This window comes from Panulirus ornatus, chromosome 19 (assembly GCF_036320965.1).
Source record: "Panulirus ornatus isolate Po-2019 chromosome 19, ASM3632096v1, whole genome shotgun sequence".
Lineage (NCBI taxonomy): Eukaryota > Metazoa > Arthropoda > Malacostraca > Decapoda > Palinuridae > Panulirus > Panulirus ornatus.
Genome location: NC_092242.1, coordinates 56,985,896 through 57,009,251, shown reverse-complemented (window position 1 = coordinate 57,009,251; position 23,356 = coordinate 56,985,896). Strand labels below are relative to the sequence as shown.

Sequence of the window (23,356 nt, the reverse complement as noted above, 5' to 3'; positions counted from 1 at the left end):
AAAACGCAAACTTTTAATATCTGAAAAACGCAAACTTTTAAAGCAAATAATTTATAAGAAGTCTAAACTCGGTCAACCTGAGTGCTTAAAATCCCATTGCCTTAGGAGCTGGCGACTAGTGGTGACTATGTCGTTAAACATAAATAAAAAAAAGTCTATCTCGTGTCTACCTTCTTCAGAAGCACTTCACTGTTAGTGAAAGATTTACTTATCATTCTTTCAGTTTCTTTTATTAATGGTTCATTGTCCCGTCTGCTGTTATTAGACGATATACAAATGTAGTGGTCACCTTAAATAACGTCGCTTTGGATTGGGTGACAGCCTGCGACCTCATCTGGCCTAATAATCCTCGGAAGAATGTGTTTGGGGGCCCATCCTACATATATGCACCTTCAGTATTAATCCCTAACACCTGCACTCGATGTCCGCGGTAGCAGATCGAAAGCTGCCTCTGTAATCATTGATGACCCTTTCCATAAGCGCCGCTCTTACAGACTAAACCTCAAGTCCACCAGTATCGAGAAGGGTAGGAAGCTTGCGTTATTCGGCTTCGACGTCTTTAATTCCCTAACAGCCTCTTAAATACCCATGTATCACCGCAGCAAACCAGTCAGGCGGCTGACTCACAACTAGGCAACAAGTGAACCACTCCGGTTTTAGCGATGTCACTCCAGACTCAAGTCGCCCTTTTAAGGCGTCTCCGTCAGCAGAGGTCTCAACGCGACTCCTGAAACTTCATCTTCCCGGCAGGTATCCTTGTGATGCCTCATTTCCGACGTCCACCTTTGGCAGGACTCGCGTGGGACATCGCCTCCCCCCGTCATGAGCAGCAGCTACGTACGGTACGGCCATGCCCACCGTACATGCCCGCGACACTCCTGCATCCCTATGGATAGCCTCTTCAGGAGCCTCGTGCGACCCAAGCACTATTTGGCACTTGCCGAACAATCCATGATCCTCCTGCTTCCCTATCTCAAATCGGCAGTTGCCGCACACTCCAGGAGCCGCGATACGGGCCACACCCATCTCTTCCTTTAATAGCACCACATTGACTCGGCAGCCACGCACTTCTCCCTCCCACTTCATCTGACGCCTGCCATCACCAGCATCACAGGACACCAGCCATGTCTGTCTCGCATTATTTGACCAACCTTGTCTTACCTCTTCTTCACCACAATCCTGCACCTCCATTTGCTCATTGCCCTTTATCACCTCATCTTGTATATCATACTTAATAATTCATCGTCTTGGTTGTATAATGTGTTTCCGGGGCCTCTTTCAATATTACCACACCAACAGATCCAACCATAACGCTTGCTGTATATGGCGTCTCTCATCATACCATTCTTCTAGTTTTCCGTGAAAAAATTTTATTACTCTTTTTATAAACAATAATTCTTCTTTGAATGTGTCTCTATATTTTTTTTCATGTTCACTATATTTTTTCATGTTCACTACGTCGCATTATATTTTCTAACGGACAGATAGATATAGTAGACAGACATGACAAGAATTTATGTATGAAGGTTTGTTCCGTTGGGGTCAGCTTCCTCAAAATGATACATTCTATATACATGTCATCTACACAGTGTTAAGGAGAAACCTAGCAGCTTACATGTAAAACGCCATTCCAGGCTTTAAATAGCATTACACACAAATCAGCCGAGAACAACCAGTTCTGTAAGTTACAACTCGCACAAAATGGGTCAAGCTACCTTGATCAATGGAATCTACACGGCCGCTGAGGAAAAATTCCGTCAAACATGACCAAAAAGCACTCGACATGTCACATATACCCGGCTGAAATCATGGCCAAACACTGAACATGTCACCTATAATCAGGCGAAGCATCATGACCACATAACACTGAACATATCACATATAATAAGTTATTTCATAGCAAATAACACGACATATCATCAACAATAAGTTGAAATATGGTTAAATAACACTCGATAATTCACCTACAATCAACTGAAACAACGGAGCCAAACAAGATTCAACATAACACCAACAATTAATTGAAGTATCGTGACCAAAAAACACAGGACACATCATCTATAATCATTTGAAACATCACGGCCAAACAGAACTCCTTATATCACCAACAATCAGTTGAAATGTGATGGTTAATCAAGTTAGTAAATAGAAATATAACTTACCTTCCGTAGTCCGTCAGGTGTAGGGCCGTCCAAACAGTCAAGTCACACCTCTGGAAATTCGTCACTAAACATTTTCAAATCATACTTTATTCTGAGTTTGTATATAATTTGATAGTTACACTGAATTAATTTTTTCATAATTGCATTCACGATATATCTCAACTATAGTCTGAAGACTAGTCCCCCCCCCCCCCAAGGTTTTTCTATGCTAGGCTAGGTTAGGTTACGGCTAGGTTGGTAATCCACGCTAATCTTTCTTATTAAACCTTTCGTCTTCGTACCTAACCTAAACCAAGGTAAGCAAATTATATGTAACTACTGTCTAACACATATAACACGTAGCTTAGGAAATGTTTGTGGAGGCGAATCTTCTAGCGACTTATTTCCAACTATATTGTTCACTAATCACTGACCCACACAACCGTAAATGTTAATCAAAATCAACCTTTCTCCAACACATCCACAAAACTAATCACTTGGTTTTCGAGCCGGAAATGTCGGTGCTTCATTGGAAGCATATCTGCATTTATTTTGATATATTACATGATTTGATGTTTTTGTTAAAAACACTAATTTTCCTGCGATATAACGACACATTGAGTTACGTATTCCACTTGCAACAGAGCGTTCAATGCACTTGACAGAAATCCGTGTTTCTAGTTGACATTAGTTATTGCACATAGGCCTCCTTGGTGTTGTGGTTAAGCACTGGTGACCATAGGTGAGCGTGGGTCAGCCCGGGGTCGGGCCCTCTTGGGTCCGAATCATGGGCACGGCAGTAGGCCTTCAACCGACCCAGTGGTAATCCCTTCGGGGCTGGTTGATATAGGAGTCCCTGGCTTAGGCTGTTGTGCGTGAGTAACACACTCGTAAGACAAGATATACTTATATATACTGGGTTAACAGACGGAGCAACACAGCTGCAGAACTCTTGCCGTAACACACAAATAATTACATGGTTACCTGGCCCTCGTGCGCGGCCCGGCCCACGAGGACTGATACTACCTCGTGCTGGGAGGTTGGACGAGACACCTGGCGTAATGTCAAAACAAGCAGTTGGACTATCGAATTCGTAGTTTCACTGTGTCACCCTGATAAATAAACTTCATCTACCGTTATTATAGGGGTAAATCTCTGATTTTGTTTAACACATACCAGTAACATATACAGATGTATGGAGACCCTTCGCGTTCATAGACATTTTCATGCAAACAAGTGGAAGGACCGCCACAGTGAGTCACGGTCGCGTCTCACATGTGTCAGGCAAAACAGTTTACTTTTTCAGGAATTTTCACCATTGAGGCAAATTTTCAGATGAGCCCATTTATGTGCACGGAGATAATTGATAAACATGATGGTGCCAGAAAGCACTCAATTAATATTTCAATGCACACTGTTATTGTAAAAATGCTCTCAAAGTATTGTTTCTTGTGGTAAATAGTTTTGTGCTTGTAAGTACTGGGGAAGAAGGAAGGGCCTACAAAGGGAATCACCCCCCTACTGTTATAAAAGATGCTGAGGCCATGACTATACGACTGTGTGTCATACACTGGCACAGACAGACATGGACGTGCCCCGAGTTACACAGTAAATAAAAAAAGAAGTCCCTTTTGACCAACAGTAGCTTTGAAAAATGGGTCCTAGTGTAAATACATATAAAAAAAAGTGTCTTGTATAGCTTACCTTACCTTCCCACCCAGGAGTCCCTTCTACCTTCTATAGGGCTCCTGCACCACTAAAGAAGCCAGCCACATCTACAGGGAAGGACCATGGGTCATAAAGTATAGTGATTACTATTCGTGTATTAAAGGGAGAGAAATTTACACTCATTTTGCCTTCATTGCTGTCTTGGTGGAGACTAGGAATCTGTGAGAATGGACTGATGAAGTGTTCATTAGGGGTTAACTTGATATATCTGTTTGGGATGGCTCTTGGTTAGTTGTGGTTTTGACGGGGTCTAGTTCTGATGCAAAGAAATGGGTGTCAGCCATATTGAAGTGGGAATGTTTTGGGAGGATCTCTTGTTTCAGTGTGTAGTCATTAGATATTTGTGGCTGCTGAGTAGTCGGTGATTGTTCTGAATTCTTTCTTTTGTGTTGTCTTCAGTTCTGTTTTATTTGCATGTCAGGATGCTGTGAGTTGATTGTAAGGTCATGTGCATATAAGGGGACCTTTATACTGAGGTCTGCAGATTGTAATGGAAGATCATGTAAAAAGAGACTGAAAAGACTTGGAGGAAGAACTGCTCCTTTGAGAATTCCATGGTAGAGTTTAAAGTTTTAAAGGTGAAGCATATATAAGATATTCTAGCTTGGTAGCTAGCTATGAAGTGGGCCAAACACTTCTTGTCATTTTTATGGAGCGTAGTATCAAGAATCTTTTATGTGAGGATGTGTTGGGAACAGTGTCTAATGCTCTTCTGATGTCTCTTGCCACTAATATGTGGAACAAGGTTCAAGCCTTTTAAGATATGTTATGTGAGGTCTGTTTGTAGGGTGGTAGTGTGATGATTGGGTGTGAAGAGATGATGTGTGTGTGAGAATGGGATATTTTACTTGAGTCTGTTGGAGGTAAGTTTTCAAGGATTTGGATACCAAATATAGGAAGTGATTCATGGTGGTACCAGGAGGAGGGGTTGTTGAGTGGTTTGGAGGGTTTTAGGACTGGTACTTTGTTGACAAGTTTCCAGATGTTAGAGATTTTGTTGTGTAGCCCAGAGTAGTCAAAGATATCTGTAAGTGCTTGGATTGCAACAGGGCCAAAGTGTTTTATAAGGTGCGATATATTGTCAGGGTCTGTTGCAAGAGAGTTCTTTAAGGTTTTAATTGCACTGTCTATTCAATATAGGAAGATACTAAGTCAGGAAGGTAACAATCAGAGCCCTTCTATTATGAAATTTATATTCCTTTTATTGGATTTCAGTTTCAATATCAACAGCAGTGTCTAAAGTACATACATTTCATCTAGGAGTCATAACAGTAGTAAGGTAATGTCTTTTCTCTTCTCCACCAAGGATACCAATTTCTGCTACAACTTCTTCTACGCCCACAGTATGCCAACCCTCTTCATCCAGCTCACTGTTGTATTCTAAACCTAAGTCATTCAAAACCTGTGAATTAATATACCAAATATTACTGTCTCATTATCTGTAAGTACACAATGAGTCTCTAAAAAATATGCCAAATACCAGCAGCTGTAGAAAGATGATAGATCAAACTACACCTGCTGAAAAGACTGTTTAGGATATGAACCTTCATTAGATATATCAACTTTCTGCATTAATAAGGACATAATGTGTTTTGTATTTTTTCATGAATATCATTTCTAAGAAGAATCACTAAATCATGTTATCATCACTTAGAAGACTCACTAAATCATGTTACCATCATTTTCAACAGAGCAAAGACTATAATCAAACACATACATAACAATTGATACCTTATATTACCATTCATCAGCCTCAACTGCACTATTCACAATTTATGGAATAAATGTCAAACCAAACTTTCCAAAGTATTAACTTTATGTATTTTTACATATCATTCTACCACTCTCAGCCAGCATCAGCATCTATCAACCTGTTTCCTCCTGGAACTCCCTCAAGAGAGTGGCCATGGTGATAGTCTCCATAACAAATGAACTCCATTGCTGCTTCTTAGCCTTTATGCCTCACCCTTAATAGGCCATAGGCTCCTAACTAATGTTCCTATTGACTACTACTACCTATGATGTTCCTACTGTCTACTACTACCTATTGTGTCAACTAAAGTTCATGCCTAATGTTCCAACTTACTACTGCTATCTAATGTACCTATCCATTACTTCCACCTGATATTTCTGCCTAATGCTCCTGCCTAAATGTTTCTACTTACTACTTCTATCAACTGCTCCTACACTTTGCTAAAAGGTGAGGGCATGCACGTACTGCTCATAGCAGGAAAATCTAGAGTTATGAGGAATGAGCTGGGAGAGTCAAGTGCTGTCAGGTGTTGTGTGCAACAAGGCGAGATTGTATGTATGTGGACAGAATGCCAGCAGGCCAAATGTGGGTGAGGCAGAAAGAAAAGACAGCTAACTAGGTCAGAGGAATGCAACTTGACAACCATTGTTGAAGTTCTGGCTTACAAAGTAGCCTTCATTAACCCTCCAGGTACCAAGGCAGGTAGTACTGGTAAACATACCTCCCTAGTTGTTGGCCGTAACATAGTCAACCAAGTTCATAACCAAGACCACATTTGTTGCAACAAGATGTTACCTACGTGACTTGTAAAGAAGTGAAAATTGAACAAATCTTAATGCCTTTCCACTTTTCCACAGCAAAATTTTTATATACATTACCAAGACATGTCCTAAAAACCTGGCTCATGAATCACAGCCTGGAAACTCATACTGTACCTCAAACCAATCACAAATGTTCTGGGAAGGAAACCACCTTGAGTTTTAAGTTTAAAAGTAAGCCAAATGTTTCTTTCTTACCATTCCCAAAGCATGCAACACCACTGCGGAAAATCTGCTCAGGGTAGTCAATCATCCCAAAAGGTTAGGAATTTTTTCTAAAAAGAATATTCAGAACTGCAAACTGGTGATTCCATCCCCCTGAATTTTGCTTGTGAAGTGCCTCTGAATTCAATCTAATATGTGTGTTTTCAATATTTTGCTAGAGACCATACAACACAGGAGTATTCAATTCTGCTTCATATACAAACAGATAGTGAGGAAAGTTTGAATCTGTAAGAACAGACTTGCTTTACTGAAAAGCTCACTGACTCAGTTTCAGACAGGTCTTTTTGTGTGCCTCTTAGTGACCCACTTGAATCTTAGTGAAATCCCTTGAATCTCACTGAAATCTGTTTGAATCTTGGTAAAACATTTTAATTATTAAGAAAATCCTAGAAGATGTTTTCAGTTTTTCAAGTTGCCAGCCCTAGATGCCATCGGGAGTTCACCAGGGACTTTCTCCACAAAAAAGGTGAGTACACTTCTTGTTAGTTCTGCCATGTATTTGATACTTTCGGTAGGATTTAGAAAGAAGGAGCGAAGTCTTGGAGAAGCTAGATGTTACGATGAAAGAATGGGAAGAGGAAGCGGGGTTCTTAGTGGCAAAAGCAGTTGCAATGCAGGAAACAGACAAAGGTATATCGTCTAGGGTAGAAAGTTTTGATGGCAGGAGAGCAACTGTAGAGACCTGAGGAAAATTTGTCACCACATTACTGAACAGCCAAATGAACAACTCTCCACTCGAAATAGGTTTAGTGTACTAGATGATGAAATGCAGGGTGATCATAGCATCATCCTGGTTAGGGACTCTATAATCAGACATCAGGACCAGGAGTTCTGTCCGAAGGGTAGAAATAGGAAGAACTTGAGTTATGCAAGTGCTAAGATAGAACAAGTCCAAGAAAAGTTTGACAAAGCAGTCTCAAACAATCCCAAGGATGTGATTTTTGTCATTCAGGTGGAGACGAGCAATGCAGTTAACGAGAGATCAGAGGAAATAGTAGCAGAGTATAGGGAACTTAACAAGTTCAAAGAAAGTCATAGGAAGCTTATAATATTAGGATTGCTGCCAAGGTATGACATCGATTCCTATACCCTCGGTAGAATGCTGGGGATAAACAGAAGAATTGAAGCTCTCTTGTAGGGAGGAGGATAATGTGTTTAGCATAGACCTATGGGACCTATTTTAGTCATGGTAGATCTCTGTACGCTAGGGATGGTATTCACTTAAATCAAGGAAAGCCCATCTTGGCAGAGTACTGGATGAGAATATTAGGTATTTCTTTTGATAGAAATAAACTACTCTGGAGAGCAAGTCATGGCCTAGCTAACAAAGGATCTAGGAGAGTGGGGGAGGATGAGGGAGTGTTTTTTTTTTTTTTTTTTTTTTTTTTAAGCAGTGGGATTCTGAGTGTGAATGGGATCTGAGGAACAAGGAGTCCATTTTGACCACTATAATGGTAGTGGTAAAGGATGGATGGGACCTTGGCGGCAGGGATCCTTGGGGAGTAGCAATAACCTCACAGGCAGAGAAATCAGCTAAAAAACAAAAATATTCAATAAATCTCTATCAGATGGTCAGGTGCCAGCTGACTGGAAACAAGCAAGTGTTGCTCCTATATATATATATATATATATATAGAGGGGCAAGTATGAAGTCTGTTGGGGATGAGAGAGCTTGGGAAGTGAGTCAGTTGTTGTTCGCTGATGATACAGCGCTGGTGGCTGATTCATGTGAGAAACTGCAGAAGCTGGTGACTGAGTTTGGAAAAGTGTGTGGAAGAAGAAAGTTAAGAGTAAATGTGAATAAGAGCAAGGTTATTAGGTACAGTAGGGTTGAGGGTCAAGTCAATTGGGAGGTGAGTTTGAATGGAGAAAAACTGGAGGAAGTGAAGTGTTTTAGATATCTGGGAGTGGATCTGGCAGTGGATGGAACCATGGAAGCGGAAGTGGATCATAGGGTGGGGGAGGGGGTGAAAATCCTGGGGGCCTTGAAGAATGTGTGGAAGTCGAGAACATTATCTCGGAAAGCAAAAATGGGTATGTTTGAAGGAATAGTGGTTCCAACAATGTTGTATGGTTGCGAGGCGTGGGCTATGGATAGAGTTGTGCGTAGGAGGATGGATGTGCTGGAAATGAGATGTTTGAGGACAATGTGTGGTGTGAGGTGGTTTGATCGAGTGAGTAACGTAAGAGTAAGAGAGATGTGTGGAAATAAAAAGAGCGTGGTTGAGAGAGCAGAAGAGGGTGTTTTGAAGTGGTTTGGGCACATGGAGAGGATGAGTGAGGAAAGATTGACCAAGAGGATATATGTGTCGGAGGTGGACGGAACAAGGAGAAGAGGGAGACCAAATTGGAGGTGGAAAGATGGAGTGAAAAAGATTCTGTGTGATCGGGGCCTGAACATGCAGGAGGGTGAAAGGAGGGCAAGGAATAGAGTGAATTGGAGCGATGTGGTATACCGGGGTTGACATGCTGTCAGTGGATTGAAGCAAGGCATGTGAAGCGTCTGGGGTAAACCATGGAAAGCTGTGTAGGTATGTATATTTGCGTGTGTGGACGTATGTATATACATGTGTATGGGGGGTGGGGTTGGGCCATTTCTTTCGTCTGTTTCCTTGCGCTACCTCACAAACGCGGGAGACAGCGACAAAGTATAATAAAAAAAATATATATATATATATATATATATCTTTCTTTTCTTTCATACTATTCGCCATTTCCCACGTTGGTGAGGTAGCGTTAAGAACAGAGGACTGGGCCTTTGAGGAATATCCTCACCTGGCCTCTTCTTCTCTGTTCCTTCTTTTGGAAAATTAAAAAAAAAACGAGAGGGGAGGATTTCCAGCCATCCGCTCCCTCCCCTTTTAGTCGCCTTCTACAACACGCAGGGAATACGTGGGAAGTATTCTTTCTCCCCTGTCCCCAGGTCTCCTTGTGCTACCTCGCAAATGCGGGAGACAGCGACAAAGCAAAATAAATAAATAAATAAAATATATATACATAAAAGGAGACAAAAAGTGTGCCTTGAACCACTGCCCAATTAATCTTGTATCTGCATTAGGTAAAATGGTGGAAATAACAATATGAGATAAAATTGTCACATTCCTCAAAGAACATAAAATTATATTGGAAAACCAAAACGGTTTCTGCAATAGAAGATCCTGCCTGATGAATTTGCTGCAATTTTTTAAGGTTATCTATCAGAAATGGGACGAAAAATTTCTGTATGATGTTGTATATTTACATTTCCAAAAGGCTTTCGATAAAGTACCTCACAAGAGACTCTTCAATAAACTCAAAGCACACAAATTTGGTGAAGATCTCTGTACACGGACCAAAGAATAGCTTACCAGAAGAAAGCTGCATGTAGTATTTAATGGCAAAACATCAGATTGGCCACAATCAGTCCTAGGCCCAATTCTTTTCATAATATGACCTAGAACTTGGTCTCATATCTAAGATTTCCATATTTGCTGATGATACTAAACTAGGAGGTATAACTGTAAACAGAAGGGACTAAAACATAATTCAAAGAAATCTTAACTTACTAGCTGAGTGGTCAAACAAATGGCGAATGAAATTTAATGTAAGCAAGAGTAAAGTTATGCACTTTGGAGACAAGAATATAGGTTACAACTACAAGCCATTCAGAAACTCTCTATTCAAAGTAAATGAAGAAATAAACCTTGGAGTTGTCATTAGCAACAATCTGAAAAACAGTAAACACTGTCAAGCAGCAAATGAAAAAGGCAAGCAAATTCTAGGTTTCATAGACAGGAAAATAGATTACAAGACACCAGAAACAAGTGTCAACACTTTATGATTCTCAAGTAAGACCACACTTTGAATATGCAGGCTAGTGGTGGTCCCCAAACTATGAAAAATATGAGGAAGAATTATAGCAAGTACAATGATGCATGACAAAATTAATCCCATCCTAGGAATCTGGCATACAAAGAGAGGCTAAAATGACTGGATCTCTTCCCCCTTAAAAAATGTAGACTTTGTGTTAACTTAATCCAAGTGTTCAAAATTCTGAACAAGGCCGATGAATTTAATCACAAACATCTTTACGAAATAAAGAAAAAATATGGTTGCCAAGACAAACGGATGTAGGAAAAAGCTTCTTTTCCTCCAAGTGTGTTGAGCACAGGATTAAATTACCATTAGATGTAGTAAATGCTAAGACTATAAAATACCTTCAAATGCTGTTTAGACAAATATTTTATAAATTCAATTATACTCTATGAAAAATGCCAGAAATAAACTTACATACAACAGAGGTAATGGGGACACTAGAAGACTAATGTGCAGCAGCAGGGAGTAAGTGATAGCTTAAAAGACTGCTGAGCAGAGTTATATTTTCTTGTCCAGTCACTTTTTCTTTTTTTTTTAACTAGACAACCCAGTCGTGGGCCAATCAGGCCTCCTATTGTCTGTTTTCCTCATGTAAACCTGCCTAAGGTGTCCTTCAATTTAATGGAAACCATCTATGCAACCTTAAACCCTTAAACAGGTAACATTGTCATCTGATGATCTCACAAAGAATGACTTCTATTGTCACATAATAATCTAAATTTTCCTGCCTTGGTTTAAATATCCAGCTTACTTATTGTACCATTAGTAACCTATGGACATCTCTTCCATTGCCAAAGACACAAAAAATTGTCTTCCTCAGCAAACCTACAAGCACTATTAGTTGTGAACAGCTGTCAACATGCAGGTCACTAATGGACTACTGTGGCCTCCAGGCAGCCTCCAATTACATGCTTTATTTGTTTTGCCATTTATAAGTAGCCTGCAGTGATTGCAAAATTTAATTTGTGGATCAAAAACACATCCCTCAATCAAGGGCAATAGCAATGAAAGCATTAAACAATGTCCTAATTGCCTAAGCTACTTTCAGTTTCCCTACTGTTTGCACAATTTGATTTCACAGGTCACATTTTAAAGTCTTACATGCCTAGAATGCCAGCAGTGAACTATTTCCGAAAGTAAATTGGGAATTACAGGGTCCACAAAAAATACTGTCTTCCCTGCATGTAGTTTCAAAGGTAATACACAGCTAAGGTTTACTTTGAGTAAAGCATATCATGCTCTCAGGGTGAAATCATCGTACATTAGCCACAGAGACTAGTGTTTCTAACAGTGTAAGCACCAGCAACCTGCCTCAATGTGTCTCAGGCTATCCCGAATGAACAATGTTCTTTCTTTACTATTCCATGCTGCCACTTCCTTTTGGGAATTTCATTTCTGGGAACTGTATTTCTTCCATCTGTGCTTCAAGATGGCTGACAATTACTTTTCTAAGGAGAAGATAACCCAGATTCTTACTTAGAAGAAAATGTAAGTACATGTTAGATTTCTAAGTGCACTGGCCACTCAAAATGCACAATCAGGTGGCTGCTTCTAGCAACACCTCATCAGAGCTTCCCCTCATTCAGGAGATTGAGACATTAACTCAAAACTGGACCCAGAATACTTCAGAAACCTTGCCGATTCCACAGTAAGATGTCTGCAGATGGCACTCAAGGCCAAAGGAAAGATGTCTGCCATTGAAAATGTATGGGGAGGCAGACAAAGTATTTTGCTAACAATGTATGTCTTTCTGGATTTTCCAAGTCATATGCCTCTCATTTCTGTATTCTAAAGAACACATTTTCAATGCTGTCAGCTGTTTCCTGTGGGTCAATTTCTTGAAAGTGTCAGACTAGGCTGCGAAAGAAATTTGCACTTTCAAACTTTACAATATCCCTTGCTCTGTAAGAAGTTATCAACAAACAGCACTCTTCTATTTGGGTAAGTAGTAGTAGTAGTACCTCTTTTATCTTGAAGGTCTGTAAAATCCAGCCTGTCATCTTTTTGGAGGAGGCTACTGCTGCCCTGTCATGTTCACTAAGGTAAGTAAGGTCAGTTTAAATTACCCCATAGTCTTTTATACTGTTCTTCCAAGATATGATGATGTTTGTTTCTGTCTGGTATTCTTCACTTCCTTCATAAGTGAGTTGACAATTTTCTATATCAAAAAGCATTTTATTAGCAAAGGCCCATCAAAAGACCTAATCTATGTTTGTCTGTAGGTTAAAGTGTCCTCTACCAATGAACTGTCTACATTTACTTTGGCTTCATTTGCAAAGGAACACATAAAATTGTGGTTTGTGTTTACATCTATTTCAAATGTTAGAATAAGAAACAATAAAGGTGCAAGGCCAGTCCCCTGGGAACTTAGCTTTTCACACTGATGACTTTGGAAGCTGCCAGATTTATATGCTGTGATTTTTTTTTTTTTTTGTTAAGAAGTTACATATATTCAATTTTCTAGTTATTCTCATTTCATTCATTTTAAGTGCTATGACATCACATTTATATTTGTTGAAAGTTCTACTATGACATTACAGTCACATCTGATGAAAGTTTGTGAAAAGTCAGTGTATAACACATCAGCATTCTACTTGTTCTTCTGTGCCTTTACAATTCTCTTTTAGTAATCACTTAACTGGGACTGACATGACCTTCCCACCTTGAAAACATGCTATCTGAAGTTACATAGACTGTCTGTTCAAAGTCTATAGTGTTAGTCAGCTGAGGATTCTTTTGAAAATTCTAAAATATGTTGTCACAGATATTATCCATTGAATTTTGGCACTGCTCTGCTTCCTCTTTTATAAAGTGGGGCTACATGAGTAAGTTTCAAACTTTCTGGGATTATGCCAGGATCCAAGCCCTCTTTCCAAAGGAAGTGTAGTGTTCGTCCTAATGGTACTTTCCTTATCTTTGGAAAATTTTGAGTCTGGTTCTGAAGGAGAATGCACAGGGATAATGTCATGGAACTCTTGAAATCCTGTGGTGTGGTGATGAAATCAGTAATATGTAACAAAGGAATTATGAGTGAGGATGAAGTTATTTGGGTCACTTATCTTTGAGGTAAAAATATATTTGTCTCAATAAACACTGATTATACTGCTTCTTTAGTATTTCACTCATCTCCTCATTTTCATTTGCGTATATAATCTTTTGTTTTTATACCTACAGTCCTTGATTTATATTTTTCACATTAATACAATTATATGTTTTTTCTCTATGAAATAAAAAAATACATTCCAGATAAAAATAAAGAAAACATCTATCTTTGTCAAACTTTTAATCCTTATGTTTAGCCTGAAATTATCAGTTACTTACTGTTTCCTTTTCATTCATAAGAGCAATGTTATGAAGAACACAGGTGGCTTTCACAAACTTTGCACTGGTTGCTACACGATCATCAAGCATTTGCATACGCCTAAACCTGGACTTGAACACAGTCATGGCATTAGTAGTCAACTTATGAGCTTCCTGGTGATTCTCATTGTACAATGCCTCCTGAGGAGATAAAAACAACATGCATATTCATATGTGCAATTATGAAAGGAACGCTGTTTACCAAATCATGCTAAACCCTATATTCCTGAAATAAATCTGTGACAAAATAAGAACACTACATTAAAGAACTTTATAACTTCATTGAGGAATTAACATCCATACCGTTACTGCAACTCCCTCCTAGACTGCAAGAATTAAAAATTTTTTTCTCACTCCATCTACGACCAAAATAAGGGCTGAAGATACTCATGTCTGAATATGCAGCCCATCATTTTTGTTAATGTAAAACAAAATCATAACATCCCTAAGCTAAAATGAATAAGTAATCAGTCGATGCTAACAAATCATGGTTTACAGAAATAGAGACAACCTTCCTACCTATAAGAACCTATGACGAGATTTTGCTATTAAGTCTGCATAACACACTGCACTCACAATTTGCACATAGAGGACAGGTATACTTGGTAATGCTAAAGCAAGACTGAAAGTAATCTACACAAATGGTAATGAATCAGTAGCAAACAGAAAAAAAGCTAAAGCTGAAAGATTATATAAGGGAAAACAAACTGATGAGATGTAACTCACAAAGAGATGAAACTGAATGAAATATTTCCTCAGGAGAGCAAGTAATGGGAGGGAAGAGAAAGGAGAAGGGTGATTATCTCCCTTAATACACCACAACCAAAAGTTTCTTGTAATTTAATAGCATGGTCCATTCATTACACATTGTAACAGTGAAAGTAACAACAGGAAAATACTATATAATAGATATTCCTATGAGTCCACGGGAAAAATGAAACACGATAAGTTCCCAAGTGCACTTTCGTGTAATAATCACATCATCAGGGGAGACACAAGAGAGAAATAAAAGTCAGTTGATATACATCAAAGAGACGAAGCTAGGACACCATTTGGTAAACATGTGATTGTCCAAAACATACAACAAGCGTTCATAAACTTATCATTTTACAAATTTATCTACAATAAAGTTATCAAATTTGTATAAACCATCACTAATATTAAGATTATAATTCTTTGTGTATTCAATAATAGAAGATTCAATGATATTTCTCTTGGTAATAGAGTTAGAGTTAATAACTGAGATGGCATTACTCCAGTCAATACAATGAACATAGTTTTTAACATGATTAAACAAGGCATTTGATTCTTGTCCCGTTCTTAAACTATGTTTATGTTGCTTACGTCTACGTCTAACATAAATATATCATAAATATACTGCACTACCTCGCAAACGCGGGAGACAGCGACAAAGCAAAATATATAAAATAAATAAAATAAAGAACGGGACAAGAATCAACTCAGATGCAGCGAATGGACCTAATGAAGTCTCTCCACATGAACTTGGGGAGTGCAGAAACACTAGATACGTTGTGTGAAATGTAAAAAATAATTAAAGGAGAGCGCAGTGCCTACTTTTAAAAAGATCAGAAAATTGTAATGAACTATAGACCAGTATTGCTGATGAGTGTTGTCTGCAAAATGCTAGGAAAGACAATCAAGACCCCTGCTCTGAATGTGAAAATGCAGCACTTACATGATAGATTGACAGTGAAGCTAACTGTATATGAAAACCATTTATAAATAGAAAGAGACAGTAACTTCATTGGATACTGTAGAAGAGAAAAGAAGAATTAGAACTATCATAACATTTTAGAGATACAGAACACTAAAATCTGGGTAAACTTAAGTTATGTTAATGTTCATCCAAATAGTAAGGGCACTGTTTATGGAGAAAACATATAAGTAAAGACAATATGACAAGTTATATATTATGAAAGATATGAAAATAAAAGAGGTAAGTGAAAGCAAGTTTTACCTACAGTACTAAGAGCTTGCATGAGTGAAATAGCAAATATATCTTATTATTGTATTATTATTATTCTTTGTCACTGTCTCCCACGTTAGCAAGGGAGCACAAGGAAACAGACAAAAGAATGGCTCAACCCACCCACATACACATGTATATATATCAAGTTCACATACACACATATACAGACCTATACATTTCAACATATACATATATATACATACACAGACATATACATATATACACATGTACATAATTCATACTTGCTGCCTTTATTCATTCCCGTTGCCACCCCAACACACATGAAATGACAACTTCCTCCCCCTGCACGCGCAAAAGGTAGCGCTAGGAAAAGACAACAAAGGCCACATTCGTTCACACTCAGTCTGTAGCTGTCATGTATAATAAGTCATTATATATAAGTCAATATCTACATATGATTTTAAAGCTTTAACATACACTTAAAATCTTTCAAAATACCTGATATGACAGCATTTCTGTCATGTGTGGTGTCATGATGGCTGGTGCCAATGGATATACAGCAGGTGCTACTAAATGTGTCTCTGCACTTGTAAGATTTTGTATAACAAGCCAAGCATCTGATTCCTTAAACAGAATGACAAACAAAATAGGTATTAGGGTACAGAAAAGAGGTATCACAGAGAATTTCATATTTACTTATGTCAATTTATGTTAAACAGGAATAAGAATAAGCATTTAGAACTTATTAGTGCACTAAAATGCTTCCACTTTTATCAAACACAGACAAAAGCAAGAAAACATTTCAACAGAAGTTATGAAGTAGTTGTATTTTACCTGAAAAACTTGAATTCGAGTCCCTGTCTTAGGAGAATCCAAGTGAATATCTCGAAATATTAATCTATGGTCAATGATGAACTGTAGGACAAAGGCACATCTTGTATCTGCTTCCTCATTTACATATGCATAATTGTACTTATCAGTCCCAGCTGGTGGCATCATATGGATGAGAGAAGCATCCATGGCACCAAATACTCCAGGAAACCCACAATCTTGCTTGATAATCTCAGCTATTTGTACCCTGTCAATAAAAAAAATATGTTTACTGAATTAGGTAACAGTGACAATAACAGTCATTATGTTTTGACGTACAATAAGTTTAAGGTTCTGAAAGATTCGTTTCTGAGATGTAAAAGAGTGAGCTTTATGATACTGCAGGTTGTCGGCATCTACACAAGCTACAATATACCCATAGGGACAAAACTAAAAAAAAAAAAAAAAAAAAAAAAAAAAAAAAAAAAGAATCCTTTCCACAATCTACAAACTTCATAAAGACAACTATAAACTATGCCTTCACACCCTGGGTCCCTAGCATATCAAAAATCTCTCAGCAAGATAACACTATCAGAATCATAACAGAAAGCACCCTAAGCCATCAAAATAAATTACCTGCAAGTAGAAACAGGTACACAATTTATTGCACATGAACATGACCCCTTCCATCTTGTCACCTCTTCAAACTACCCAACCCCATCCAGAAAAAAAAAAATAATAACATACAGTTTGATCACATATACTACCAAATACCCTCTACACCAATCAATACGAATACAACCACATATACTCATTTATAAAGAGACAGACTGGCAGAATTTGGATTTTCATAGTGACAGGGAATAACAGAGACAAGTTCTTAAAGTGTATGCAGGAAAATTTCCTATACTGATAAGTCAGTGAACACACCAGGATAAGCAGGACTGACTAAACATCATTACTATATGCCCTATCACCACTGGAAAGTGCGAGTACTCACCATCTTCATTTCCTCTTTCCAATGGTGACTGTGCATATATCTCTTCATGGTGATGTGAAGGTTCTGCAGATCATTACTATATCATATCTTCACACAAACTTGCATGGATATTGAAAATATCATGCATGATACACCAATTGGAAAAAATTATCATGTAACACAAAACTTTGATCATGTGGTAAATGAGGATGTTAAAAGGCTAGAGATGAGACATGTCCTAAAGAGACGATAAAATCACGGAAATCACACTGACCTCATCAATTTCTATGGTAACATAGATAGGGAAATAGAGTTAAGAGGCCAGGAACCAGGGCAGTTTGGTGAAAGGTTTGATGAAACTTACAATGAAGGAATAGGAGCATGGTTAGCACTTGCCTCAGAGACAGAGGGCGGGTTACAAAATAAAAAGGATATGCTTCAATAGATGTCAAAAATCAAGGACCTTTGAGTTGTGCAATCAAGCCAGCTACTGTACGCAAAGTATAAAAGAGCAAGGATCAAGTATAGCAGGATAAGAATGGAGAAACAAACATACTTTGAGAGGAATGTTGTGGACATTGAAGGAGAAAATCCAAAACTTTTCCACAAATTTGTCTTTAGTAAATTGTCAAATTGTCAGTTAAAGAGCAGCTAATAAGGGTAAGGGATTCATATGAAAAATTGCAGATGATGTAAGGATAGGTGAGGAAATGAATAACAAGTTCAGGTGTTTTCACAATGGAAGACACTACTGCTGTACAGCATTAGCGAGATGGGACAGGGTGAAGGTTTAGGAAAACTTGGAGACATCACGATATGACATGGACAGAATACTTATAGGTCCTGACCCATACAAGGCTCATGGTCTTCATAGCTCAACATATGTGCTGAAGCCATGTGAAAATACACTAAACAAACCTCTTGAAATACAGTTCAAGATATTGCTACAGAAAGGCAATGTGCCAAGAGAATGGAAAATAGCAAATGCCATTCCCATTCACAAGAATAGAGATTGAGAAGAAGTGCTGAACTAAAGACTAATTCATCTGATGAGCACAAATGGATGACTTTCTACCAAAATGAGAGGTAATATGGTCATGTGCAACTAACATATATTACTATAAGAAACTGAGCTCTGTCTTAGAAAAATGGGAAGGCTAGGCAGACTGTTTTTATGTGAACTGCCAGAAAGCATTTTATGCTATCACGTGGGAAGCTGAAATAAAGGGGGATATTCCTCCAATGGATCAAAGATTATCTTAGTGGAAGGGATAAAACGAAACAGGTCAAAGGACCCTTCTCCAGATGAGTGAAGGTCACTAATGGAGTGATGCTCTAGAGAGTATGGAATCCTGGCTGAATATTTCTGAAGATGATGCAAAGGTCATGAGGGATGTGAAAAGTAAGTAGGAATGCATCAATTGCCCAGCTGCCCTCAAGGGATGAGAAAGATGATAAGTATTACATATGAGTACATGCTGATGTCATAGCCTAAATTTCCCTTCTTCCCCACAGAGAGCCACACACAGCAATACTGTACTTTATGAAATGGTCCTGCCTGTGGAGTTTTATGATGCAAGGAGTAATTAAGTACTATGAATGTTACTCAGAGAGTATGTGTACATATCATAGTGATTGTTATAGAATTAAAGACAATTCCATCTATATGTAAGGCAGAAAAAAAATACAATAAATCAAGCTTGGTTGCATCATTGCTCACTGTTATCTACAATACTGATGGCACAACAACTTATCCATGGACTTTACATGGTCAAATGTACCTGATTTGTCTATTTCTCATTCTACGAGGATAGGAATGCATTTGGACAATATAAAAAAAGGGTTTTAAAATGAGCGCATACAAAACTTTAATGAAATCTTAGAGGGTTAGAATATAACTGATATTTATGTAAATGTCAAAGTTCTTTATTTCTTAATTCGCCTCATACTGGAAGTATTGCATGACCCTTATAATGAACCTTGCAACCCAAGGACCCCTTTTATGGAGCTCTCACAGTACCCAGAAAGTCAGCCACATCCAGTAACTGCAACCAAAGGTCTTGAGGTGTGGCAGCGTTGTATAACTGTCTAGGTAGGGTGAATGCAGGGCTGTTGAGAAGTAAGTGTTCAGTGTCTTTAATGTCGGAAGTGCATCCTTGGCATGAGGGGGATCTCTGCATACATACGGCTGAAAGAGGAGGCCGAGTGAGTGTTTCAGTTCTGCATGGGGGGTTATTAGCTGGTTATGAAGTGGCTTGGATGGGTGAGGTCCAATGCTACTGCGTAAAATTGGGCACCTAACATGTCCAGGTGACACTGAAATGGAAGGACCTCCGTCACACTGTATAGATGTTAAATGTTTATGGTTGCTATCCAGCTCGTGCTTATTCTCAGGGCTCTGTTTGGGTGATTTACAGTTTTCTAATGTTTTCTGTGAAAAGATTAGGTGACCAGGTAAGTGAAGTATATTTCTAAGTGGAGTGGATAAAGAGTTTATGGAGGATAGTGAAGGACTGAGTTTTAATAAAGTCATAAGTGTTGGTAAGAAACCATGGGTAAGTAATTTCATCTAAGTGACTTAGTGATTTTGTAAATAATTTGGTGATGGGTGTGGGAGTGATAAGTTTGGGTTGATTTTTGAGTAGTGTTTCATGAGTATGTTAAGTTCTTTTGAAGATGGGATGCAGCTACACTAAGTTAACAGTGCTTCAGTATGGGGACCAGGGTAGTGCAGATGTGAATTTTCTTTAATATTCACTAGTTTCAGTTGCTCCTGATTTTGCTGTTGATCATGCTAAGGTAGCAATTCCTGAGTGCCCTTTTTTTTCCATTACTAGAATGGTGATGGTCATGTTTAGAGTTTGAATTTGTTGTAAGGTCTATGCAGATAGTGAATAGCTGTGTCTGAGTGTTTCACTATTTTATGAGGCATCCAGCTGCTGTTGGGAAGAGTTTACATTATATTGCTTGCTATGTCCATTAAGTATGCTGATTTTTGCAGGCTTGGTTAATGATGTTGAAATAGATGACGTGGATTCTATATTGCTATGCTGGCCAATCGGCTTTTCAGTTGTTTATGAATGTTTTTTGATGGTTGGGTGGGCTGTTGTGTGTAAGCAGAAAGGGTAGCTGGGAAAAAGGAGCCAGTAGAATGAGTGCTGAGTGGTCCTCATATGCAATACCGAAGGGCAAAAGTAATGTCTGACAATGTAAGTTGTTGGATATGATGGGTTGAGAGTTTGGTTGGTCTTGCGGGGGTTCTGAACATTCAAGAGAGTGAAATTGGCATATGATAAGCTCACCTTGGGTAAAGAGTGTTGAAATCTCTGCACAGAAAAGTGCTGGGAGTATAAGTAAGGTTCTGAGGATGGAGGATGTATCTGGGAGGACAAGCAATGGAGAGGAGTATGCAAGTGTTGATCTAGTTGTTGCAGGTACTTTGTAGTTATATCTTTAGGAATGAGATCTCAACCATGTTCCTAATTTTTGTATCCTCTTTTGTATATTGATCAGAGCATCTGTGAATGTTCTGAAATTAACATGAAAAAGCAAAAAGGTTGCTTAACATGACCATGGATGCTTAATGTTGTTAAGGAAGAGGCATCATTTGAAATAAGAGTAAGGCTGGAGGATGTGGAGTACTACCGAACAATGGCAAGACAAGCTGAAGTTACTGCAGTTGTTTTAGGTGTGTGATGCTGTTCTGGTGACTTAATCAAGGTAGGAGTTGCATAAAATGATGAATCAATCTGATGATGAGTGAAGGAAGAAAACAGTGGAAGTGAATATGAATAAAACTACTATCATACTGTAAATTGGAAACATAGAGATCATTTCATTATGCAATTGTCTGCACTCACCTTTCCTCCACAGGAGGCCACTTCAGGTACATGTCAGACTGTTTCAGAAGGAAGTCAGCAAACTTAACAATAACATCATGGAATCTGGAAGCTTTTACTCTGAATCTGTATAAGAAAAAATATATCAAAAATCAGAAGGAAGTCAGCAAACTTAACAATAACATCAAGAAATCTGGAAGCTTTTACTCTGAATCTATATATGAAAAAATATATCAAAAATTATGAACAACTGAAAATTCACAACGGGAGATACTTAGATAATCATATTCTGAAAGGCCATGACAATCCTTTCATCTTTTATTAAGGCCCCAGACCTATGAATCAGACATACAAACCTTGGTATGTATCAACATGTGGAAATCAATTATATCCATACAGGACTCAAGGCCATGAATGAAAAATACATGATAGGTATGCATGACAATCAATGCCATGGGCAATTGGATATAAGAAAAGACACAAACACAGAGACTGGAAGATACCATAATGTGGACTTCCATGGCGAAATAGTTAGCAATCCTGACCATGGCTCTTTCATGGGCCACTCATAGTCTAGCACACAGGTAGATTCATATCCTCATTGCCATAGGTGGTCCACAGTCAACCTAGCTTGTTCATCCATCCCTAGAGGTTAGTTGATAAAATGAGTACCTGGCTCAGACTAGAATATATATGTGTATATCTATCTATCTGTTCATCTATCTATCTAAATCTCTGATGCTTGTTCTCTTCAGGAACTCCCTCAAAGGGGTGGCACCCATTCCCTTTGGGAGCTCCCTCAAGGGGGTGGACATGGCAAAAGAGTCTCCACAACTGGAGAAATCCAATGACACTTCTTAGCCTTTGGTGCATCATCCTTAACAAGCCATTGGCAAAGGGTAACTCCATTGCAGTGTTTTCAGAGGCTCCTACCTAAAGTTCCTACCTACTACTTCTACCTAATGTTCCTGCCTAATATTCTAAACTGGTTTTATAGTCTAATTTTTAAAATGAATAAACCAAATCATCATTAACTTCTGAATGAACAAAGTTTTTTCACAGCTATAAATAATTTACCTAGAAAAGAGTTCACAGATAAATGATCTGTGAATGTATCTATATTCAATACATACAAAAAAGATTCACATTTCGCCAACTGAACGTAACCATTTTGCACAAAGTGTACTTCATATTGTGGGCAACATAATAAATCAAGGGGAGCATGGCCTATTGCCCACCAGTTTGCATGTAGTGTTTAATAAGTGAGGTTATTCTCTACACTACATACATTCAGTCAAGGGGAAAATTAACAAGATCAAAAGATCTGTGAATGAATCAAGCACTAAATCAGTCAAGATTATAAGTTATAGTTAAAGTATTGGAAAAAAATCCTAATTGAATGCAAATGCCCCAGAATCCAATCAATTCATCATCTCTATACAAGTGCTTATGGCCCATGTATGAAGTTTCTATCATGTATTGTTCTTGAATAACTGTACTAATGAGAGTTTATCCACAGACAGGCAGACACAGACAGACACTTAATATGATTATCAACTAGCAAGCAATAAGCTTTAGAATTCTGTGTGTGAGAAGGACTATGAGTTGAAATTTTCTATAACATGACACCTGAGTCCGACATAACATGACACGTGAGTTCCACATTAGGAGAATAATTAAGGAGACAAACTATCTGCTGACATACATTAAATAAGCTTTCAAGTATATGGGCTAGGAAACATTTAGTAAACTGTTCATATCAAACAAAATGTCAGAACTAGACTATACTCTTAAGTTTGGCTGCCACACCTTAAGAAGTACAAAAAATATAAAAGAGAAGGTCCACAAGAGGGTAACAAAGATGGTACCAAAGATAAAAGGGCTGATTTACTGGGAA

General features: G+C 38.4%; 2 protein-coding genes across 5 annotated transcripts in view; both read right to left on the bottom strand.

Moving 5' to 3' along the window:
- LOC139755542 (amino acid transporter heavy chain SLC3A2-like) overlaps positions 1 to 3,139 on the bottom strand; it is a 123,169-nt gene extending 120,030 nt beyond the window's left edge. For 2 of the 3 annotated variants that reach the window (XM_071673954.1, XM_071673957.1), the window contains exon 1: positions 2,163 to 3,139. The gene's annotated coding sequence lies outside the window, so the exon portion shown is untranslated. The remainder of the gene's footprint in view (positions 1 to 2,162) is intronic. The other variant, XM_071673959.1, reaches the window with a different exon arrangement.
- A 1,906-nt stretch (positions 3,140 to 5,045) lies between these two features.
- Positions 5,046 to 23,356, bottom strand: part of LOC139755534 (uncharacterized) — a 38,109-nt gene continuing 19,798 nt past the window's right edge. For both annotated transcript variants that reach the window (XM_071673942.1, XM_071673940.1), the window contains exons 8-12: positions 21,481 to 21,585; positions 16,666 to 16,909; positions 16,330 to 16,455; positions 13,842 to 14,021; positions 5,046 to 5,271 (exon numbers count right to left, since the gene is read on the bottom strand). In XM_071673942.1, coding sequence (XP_071530043.1) covers positions 5,122 to 5,271; positions 13,842 to 14,021; positions 16,330 to 16,455; positions 16,666 to 16,909; positions 21,481 to 21,585 — 805 coding nt within the window. In that variant the 3' untranslated portion in view covers positions 5,046 to 5,121. The remainder of the gene's footprint in view (positions 5,272 to 13,841; positions 14,022 to 16,329; positions 16,456 to 16,665; positions 16,910 to 21,480; positions 21,586 to 23,356) is intronic.